At 42.0% G+C, this 9,310-nt stretch overlaps 1 protein-coding gene across 1 annotated transcript; it reads left to right on the top strand.

The window, feature by feature from the left end:
• Window positions 1–676: 676 nt before the first annotated feature.
• On the top strand, window positions 677–6,187 carry LOC136428851 (uncharacterized). The gene is made up of 7 exons (XM_066418649.1): window positions 677–777; window positions 1,597–1,977; window positions 2,520–3,313; window positions 3,656–3,812; window positions 4,334–4,483; window positions 5,035–5,135; window positions 5,782–6,187. Exons 2-7 carry the CDS (start codon window positions 1,603–1,605, stop codon window positions 5,981–5,983), a joined length of 1,779 nt encoding a protein of 592 aa, XP_066274746.1. The 5' UTR covers window positions 677–777; window positions 1,597–1,602; the 3' UTR covers window positions 5,984–6,187.
• Window positions 6,188–9,310: the final 3,123 nt, after the last annotated feature.

The raw sequence follows: 9,310 nt of genomic DNA on the forward strand, positions 1-9,310 counted from the left end.
AGGTCTCGATAAGCCCTTTATTTGTATGATTGATATCTACAGATATTCCTCTCTTTTTCAGTTACACATGTCACATGTTTGAGAGCCCTATCATGGGATGCAACGGATTTATAAAATAAGTATGCAAATTAGCCACTTATTCGCATGATTAGCATCTAATTATGTCAATCATCATTTAAGTTACGTAATTCACATACCAAAAGTCATGACGATCTGACACATGTCGAGCACGTTAAAGAACCCACCACACTTATTGAAAAGAGTAAGGGTCCTTCCCTGTGTGAGTGGATCAAGTGAATCTGTCCGGATACGCAGCATGTTTTCTTCAGTACAAAACTGGTGTGTGACAAACAAACAAACAAAAAAAAACAATATAATGACACAGCCCATCCGGCGGCCGGTGACCTGGAAACCTGATCGGCAGGTTGGTTGAAATGTAGCAAACACGTCGTTAACAAGATCATGCCACGGAAGGGGGGGGGGGTGTATTGCATGCATTTACCCCTCTCATTGTCAAAATACAATTAAACAGGATAAACAACATATCCGCAACTGAGACAACAAAAGCTTCAAAGTGTATACTTATTGATTGACATATGTCAAAAACATTTCATTTGGAGCACGTCACGGAAGGGGAGGGGTCTTCAACTTGGACTAACCCAAACACCTTTGAACTTCCGGGTTGTGACATGGCGGCGTCTCTATTACAGCCCATAGGCATAGTAAATATGTAACCAAGATTGACAGATCGGCAAAGTCCCGCTACATTTAAAGAAGGTAGGTTCCGTGTAATTGTGCGTTACAAATGTCCAGCGGGAAGTTCATTGCCTACCCAGTGCCATTTATAGATTGCAATGCATGGGGGAAATACGATATAATTCTGCTTTCACTTTTACCCTGTTATCAATCATGCTTTGTATTTGAGTTTCCTAGAATCATTGGTGCTTGTCATGACAAAACTGTCATGGAATCCTTTCATCAAGTATAGATAGCATGTCAAGTCAGTTAAACTTGTCCGAGCTAGTTTTCAGACGTCCTGCCTTCTTATAAACAACCTCAACTGCGATCTGAATATATCATCACTGGTTTCACATCTATTTATCACTTCCTCTTTTAAAGAAAATGTCATCATGACGCAAGCGTTCATTGGGTAACGTTTTGCTTGTTTGTGCATTGTTATTTTCTTCAAATTCTGCACTTCCGGGTTGTAGCGTTGTTATAGTCCACTTAAAACCTTTCAAGCCTAAAGCTCTTTCCTATAATCATGACTCCGACCAATAAATATTCATCAATTTCCTCACTTCACTCAGGTGTAAATGAGTACCTAGCTCATCCAGGGTTAGGGACGTCCCTCGGATAGGACGTTAAATGGAGGTCCCGTGTTTGGAGAGAGCCACACCCCGCGCACGTTAAAGAACCCACCACACCTTTCGAAAAAGAGTAGGGGCATGCCCCGGTGTGCGATGGTCCAAATCTTACAGTCTGGTCTGGGATGACATCTTGAAAAGGTGATAATCACCTGTTATGTCAATCCTTCCACAAATGTGGGAAATCGAAATAAATAAATAAATACATGCTCATTGACTGTTACCACAGATCAAGATGAGCTCAGACAGCTGTCATTTGACGTGGAAGTCCTTACAACAATACGCACAGGACACTAAGAAGCTCGAGTTGGACCTGCCCCACATCGAAGAACACTACAACGAGACCCTCACCTTCCTCACAATGCGCTATGGGAACATCAGAGGCTTCATGCTCTTCAACTTGGATCAGTCCAGAGAAGCCGAGAAGTCGTTTCGAAAGGTCTTGGAAGTTGATCCCGACAACTTGAACGCTTTAGGAAATCTAGTCGTGCTATACGAAGAACAGTTCATGTATGCAAAAGCTCGAGAAATGCGGGCGAAACTCAAAGCTTTGCTGAAAGAAGGTGGAAACAACGGCGAGGCAAGGCAAGCAAGAGCCATCGCAGAACAGGTAAGGAAGATAGATTTCCATTAATAATAATCTGCCGGGTTTAACAAATCCGCCACTTTGAAAAACAGTGGGTTTGAGAGATCTCTAGTGCAGCACCCCCAGGTATGCAGAGTTTAGATGTACAGGAGTGCAGTATACTCGGGTTGTGAATCTGTTTGGACGTATCTTTTCAGGGTGACGGAATTATGTACCCTGGTGGAATTATGTAAGTAGATGTTAACGTTACATGTAGTTATAGACCAAAAAGAAGAAACCTCGAAAAGTCTGTTAGCCCACTCTACACAATAGCCCAGTGACTATAGAATGATAGAATATCGCTCGATCCATTTTAGGTTTGATGTACGAATGGAATATGGTTCAGATGGGGCATCGTGGTTCAAGGGCTCTTTAGGCAAATTTATGCAAATTAAGAAAATCAAACTTTGATAAAGGATCCATGTCTATATTTTTAAAACCTTACTACAGAATGAATGTTTAATACTTTTCCTAATGTAGCTTTAATCAACCTCATGAATAAACATGATGACTCTTTCTCTTGCCAGGCCTTCGCTATCCAGTGGTTTGAACAAGACAAGCGTGATTTCGGACATCTCGCGTATTTCGAGGAGGCAGCCGGCCGGTCGGAGCACGCGCTACCAGAAGAGAGGCTAGCGTGGAAGTTCCAGTGCGGGTTGGCCGTCTATAGGCTCTGCTTGCAATTATCACAGGCAAAGGCACCAACAGAGAACATTCTGTCCACGCGTTGCAAAGCTTTGGCGTACTTTAACGACGCCATACAAGTGTACGAGGAGCACAGACCCGATAACTCCAGAGACGCTGCTCTATGTTGGGTCTTCATCGGAATCATTGTCCTAGACACCAAAGAGTCGGAAAGACACGATCTTTTCAACAGGAGTCAAGTTGCAGAGACCACGCCCAAGGATTGCTTCGACACAGCGTTGGGTCTGAGTAGGACGCCGTATGTGGTAAGACGGATAGGAGAACAATTAGGAAGACCTGAACTGAAGGAATACGCCAGGGCACTTGAGATGTTGGACGAGGCACTTAAAGAAAACCCCCGACGGTGCGGATGGTTCTGTCACGATAGAAAGGGCATCATATACTTTAACATGGTCAAATGTAAGACATCGTTGGAAGGGCATTCTCCAGATTCCATGTTGCAAGAATCTCTGAAGAACTTTAACAAGGCGGTGGAATTTAAGAAAGCGTACACAGACTTCGACTACATAGGACAGATTCACTTGGAGCTTGGTGACTACCAGTCCGCCATTGCTGCATTCCGACAAGCTGTGCATCATGGGATTGACGATCGCTGTGACCCAGGTTTGACACACAGGTATTTTTTTTAAAATTATTCTATTTTATTTTTTTGTTATTTTCAATTTTATGTTGTTTTATTATATCTTATTTTAGTTAATCTTATCTTAACTTATTTCATTGTACCTTTTTATCTAATTTCATTTTGTTCTATCATATCTTATTCTATTTCAGTGTTTTGTTTGACTTTGTTTGATTTTATCTTATTGCTGTGTATTTCATTTTATCTTACTTTGTTTCATTACATTTCGTATTATTTCATCTTATTCCTTTTTTTATTTTATCTTATTTATATTTATATCTTACTGCATTTCATGTTCTCAAGTATGTGTACAGTTTTACATCCGACCTATCATTTCAGATTGTGGGCAAGGTGTCTGGAACAGTTAAACGAGTTTGAAGGCGCAGAGGAGCAGCACTTCACAGCCAGGATTGTCGAGCAGAAACTTGTCCAGTCATTGCCCGGTCAGCCTATCCCTGGCCTCGATACTCTCAGACCACTATCAGCATTCCGACAGGTCAGTTCATCAAATCAAGTACAGTATAATGTTCTTGTTCATATATCAATGCGACAGTTACTCAAGCAACTACATAGAGCTTTGAAACAACCAGACGTTTCAAAATTTTATCCGATTGCTTGAGTAGCTGTCTTTTGGCCTATTTAAATGTATATGCCTTTTTGATGAAAGTCAGGAGCAATCTCGATCTGATTTCATTTCACATTGTTTATCTTAACTACATGGCTTTTCCTACTCTCATAGTTGTAATAAGCCGATTCACGGATTAAACTGCGCATGTGTAGCGTGATGCATTGTGGGTAATATGTAAAAGTTGAAGGCCCCGGAGACATTAACATGACACGTTTGGACATGTTTATGAAGCATCAGGCCCAGACAAGATCTGTTTAATACAAGTTATAGGGGCCTTCGCCTTTTACAAATTACCAACAATGATCTCACTGCACGTACGCAATCTAATCTGAGAACCGTCTTGTTCCGGACAACACATGATCCAATATGAAACGTATAATCTGTTTCAGGTGGAGAAGCCTAGAAACAGACATGGCTACAAGTACGACTTCTTCGTGTCCTACTCCAGTAAGGACGACGAGTGGGTGGTGGGAGTTCTGGTCAGGACGTTGGAGGAAAAGTTCGGCTTCAAAGGCCTGGTACATGACAGGGACTTCCAGGTATGGGTGCAACTTTCCTTTTTATGACGGCAAGATAACAAACATAATAAGATGAATAGCCTGACTAATTCACGCTTCTAGGAGCCCCAGTACTAAGTCAGGAGATTGGGAACATTAATTCTAATCCTGAAGATGTATGCATTCATGCTAACGTGGTCCAATTACTGTTAGGCTGAAAACTGTCTGCTACCATGCTGTTAGAGGCAGCCTTAGCTTCGATTGGAATGATTTTCATAGTGGTAAAAATCTCGATCTCCTTTTGGTACTTTCCCTTCGAAGGCTTCGTCTCCTAAGTCAAATTTCACTCAGAGTTAAACGCCACCAACCACAGCAGGAAGGGGCTCCATTAGAGCCAGTAAATTTTATGTTACATAGACAATATGATTCTATAAGATTAGACTATAAGATACAATGCCGAAATGCACTAACAGGCTATACTTAGATGAGGAAGTATTCTTTACATTGACAAGGTGAATAAATACAATGATGGGTTGTAATTTGTATAGATGGATCAAATAAATGTGAAATCATAACCGATCTATCTATCACAGGTGGGAAAATCTATAATTGAGAATATTTCCTACGGGATCGACCAAAGCTTCAAAACCATACTGGTCCTGAGTGAAAACTTCGTCAAAAGCAACTGGTGTAGGTGGGAGGATATTTTCTTGTACAATCCAATCCAATCCAATTTCAATTCAATTTCATTGTGAAATCAAGGGGCGAAGTACATGTACAGTACAATCAATATACATCAGCTCCAACCGAGATGTTGGTTTCGAAGAAGGCTATTACTTTATGACATTAGTCTATCAGTCTTTTTAGTTTTTATAGGACGGTTCATAGGTTAAGCTGGGCATGCGCAGCGAGATGGATTGTGGGTAAGTTTCAAAGTTGAAGGCCCCTGAGACATATAAACTTTAGATAAAGCACTTCTGGATAGGTAATTAAGCATGTTCTAGACAAAACTGTTTCTCAAGTTAGGAGCATTCACCTTTGACATTTTAACCACAGAGCATCTCGCTTCGCATGCGCAGAGAAAAATGTGAAGCGGCTTGTTATTTTCATACATATACAGATGATATCAAATGTTGCAGCATTTCCGTTTGCATGGTCTAGACAAATGCTGCTAACAAGTTAGGGTCCTTCATCTTCGACATACTACTCACATTTTGTTAGTATTGCATAATCGTTTAACCGCCTCATGGCGTAACACACCAAGTTTGTACTGAACAGTAGTAGTCAGTACAAGCTGCATATCCAGACAGATATACATGTATTTGATCATATTTGCCCAGGTACGAGATGCAGCAGGTCCATCTACGGGCTATGAGAGGTCGCGGGGATCACGTGGTCGCCGTGCTGTACAAGCCGTGCGAGGTACCTGACGACATCGCGCACCTGACGTACCTCCGGTGTAAGGCGGACGGCCAGCTGGGCCCCGACGGCTGGAGGAGACTCGAGGATGCTCTCACTGATGAAGAAGAACGAGGTACCTGACGACATCGCGCACCTGACGTACCTCCGGTGTAAGGCGGACGGCCAGCTGGGCCCCGACGGCTGGAGAAGACTCGAGGATGCTCTCACTGATGAAGAAGAACGAGGTACCTGACGACATCGCGCACCTGACGTACCTCCGGTGTAAGACTGACGGCCAGCTGGGCCCCGACGGCTGGAGAAGACTCGAGGATGCTCTCACTGATGAAGAAGAACGAGGTACCTGACGACATCGCGCACCTGACGTACCTCCGATGTAAGACTGACGGCCAGCTGGGCTCTGGCGGCTGGAGAAGACTCGAGGATGCTCTCACTGATGAAGAAGAAAGATGAAGAGACAATACACCACGTCTAAATGTCTACATAAATCTGAGTCGGAGGAGACTTGAATATGCTCTCACTGATGATGAAGAACGAGAATATCATGCAAGCTAGTCTACGTTAGTCTCTGTCAGACTATTAAACTACGACGGCTATAGTGGAACTTTGGCCACAATAGGGTTTCATCCGCAGGTGCATTATTAACCTTCCCGTGGACTGACTCTACTGATCAATTATTCCTTATTTTGCCGAATTATACGATCCATGCGCCCGTAGGAAGGCCTGGTACGAGGCTAAGTCTACTTATACGCCTCCTAAAACAACGAGCTCCTCCCCCAAGTACACGTTCTGGATCGGATAAACACGTTGCTTCTCCAGGATTAGCATGCGTAGCTAGATTGTCTCTACTGTTAGTCATACATTTGATTGGTTCTTTAAAATTGTATGTATGTATATACAAGTTGCTATACATTGTACCTGTTACAACTGTCGCACAATAAAGTTCTTCTTCTACTACCAAATCTGGCTTCAAATCTTCAGAATGAAGTGCAAGGCGTAACGTATCTCCGTGTGGGATTAGATCCTCTGATGGAAAGTTCACACAGGCTAATCCCCCACTATGATTAACTCCTGAAACGAAACGAGCGATATTGCTTTGTATCGGACAAACATACAGTAAATCACTTTAACATAGCGGCAGGAAAATATAGAAGTTCGGGGAAAATGGAGTAGGTCACGGCACTTAATTCTAACGGTGGGAACAAATGTTACTGTCTCAAATATTAGTGACCAAATATTTGCGATGATGAAATTTTAGCTGTTGACTAGTGACCGTTAAATCAGCTAAAAGTAAGATACAGTTAACAAATCAAGAATTACAGTACTAGTATCAGATACATAAAGGAACTGCGAGAGTTGCTCGTCGACTATCTGAGCATACTAAGAGGTACTGATGGTGATGTAGCATTAACCCATATCACTAACCTTACCAGGTGAGCACTATCGCAAACATACAACTGAAGTTAACTTTCGGGCCCTCCAGCAAGGATATTAAGTCCAAAGTAAAATGAGAACGAACTCCCAAAAGAGCCACCATGAACAAGGGCAAAACAATGTAACGACGGAAGCATCCGAAGAAAAGAAGAAAAAAAAAAAAACTTTTCAATACATGAATAGAACTAGAACATAGAGAATAGTTGTGTCCCTAGTAGTAGATTAGGGACAGGCGCTAATTAATGATACGCCAAGATGTGTGCGGGTGTACGCCATTGAAGATACCCCTAGGTTCTGAGGCTCAACTGGTAGCAGCCTCACAGTTGAGCTCCTGTTACAAATTAGTTGGCAACTAGGAGACCCCGGTTCAAATCCCATGGCAAGGATATCTCTCTTGGGGCTGCACCGTCTTTCGGAAGGGACGTAAAATGAGGGTCTCGTGTTCGAGGACTGAGGTGCATGCCTCGAGCATGTTTAGGGGAAGGGCTAGCAACATCTCCCTGTGAAAAATTGCCCTGCTAACAGACAAGAAACTTGCTGTTGTATGTGCCACTAGACACCACAAGGACGAACCTACCCAGAGGGGCAACATCTATACGTAATATATACTTAAATCGCTTTTACACCGGCGCTTTGACGCCACGTGCACAACAACAGCAAATGTTAACTCGGTTTTACACCGCTTTGATGTGTGATCCGTCCCCTGGCACAACAACAGCAAACGTTAACTAGCTTTTACAACGTTTTGATGTGTAATTCGTCCCCTGGCACAACAACAGCAAACTCCCTTTTATTTACACCGCTTTCATGTACAATTCGTCCCCTGATATAAAAAAATCAAACGCATATCGTGATAAAGCTGCCTGCAGCTTCATTCAATGTGTTCCAATTTACATGTTTGATTAAACCTTTTTCCTCCTTTCATTGAGGTCATGAGGGAGAAGGTAGGAGCCAGATAAAATATCACAACAATATACAGCTTATAAAAATACCCAAACTAATGATTTCCCCACTCGATTGTAACACTATATCAAAGACATATGCTATCCCTTATTGTATTAGTAATAAGGATGTTAAGTTGTTGTTTTTTCTATACGTTGTACGTAGGATGTTAAGTTTTATTCTATACGTTGTATAATGTTTAATTATAGTAGTTGCCATACATTATACCGTGTACAATTGTCGTGCAAATAAATAAAGTTTTATTATCAAGCGGTTACTTTGATCTTTCTTCGTAACGTATAGCCAAGACTCTAGCGATGTCGCCATCTTGGTATGATTGATTTGTATTCAATGCCCCCAATGCATCAAAGTTTGCACATATTTGACAGGTAAGTAATTGGTATGACTCTCGTTACTTTGCAGGGCAAAAAGGTATATACACTGGGTATATGTTGAAGGTATGTTTTCGTATTGATTGTTGCAAATCTCACATTAAACCGTGAATATTTGTAATATTTGAGAGTGTTTTGAAACCGTCTCAAACACTATCATACGTCGAGAAAATTTACAAAAGCGAGTAATGCATACATATATACCACATGTTGCTTTGGCCCTGCGTTAACTGTAGGCATTTTCCATCCATGTAACGTTAACAACGGATGTTTGGCTCAATCACAGCCTTTGGCATTGTCATATTTTGAAGATCGATTGGTTACCAGTAATCCTGTTTTCCAGGAAAGGTCACCTTCTTGATTTGAGAGTGCACCTTTTTTTTAGCTTGAGGGTAAAGTTACTCCTTCCTTTGGCCTTCCGAGCCTTTGATTCAACCAAGCAGCGCTGGAGGAACACCGAAAATACAGCGGCTTTACCACTTCATCTGAAGCTATATAACTGAAGGCACTGTAGTTGAGCAGTTGTTGTCCTGTATATTCGCCTATTTTATTACCGTTATGCCGTTGGGAATTGCATTCAGCCAGAATCGAATAAGTCTTGCGACTTAGATTAGTGATGTTAGCAAATTACTGGAGGCTAGAATGATTCAATCAAACGCCCGAAATACAAAACCTGGATAGA

This window comes from Branchiostoma lanceolatum, chromosome 2 (genome assembly GCF_035083965.1).
Source record: "Branchiostoma lanceolatum isolate klBraLanc5 chromosome 2, klBraLanc5.hap2, whole genome shotgun sequence".
NCBI lineage: Eukaryota > Metazoa > Chordata > Leptocardii > Amphioxiformes > Branchiostomatidae > Branchiostoma > Branchiostoma lanceolatum.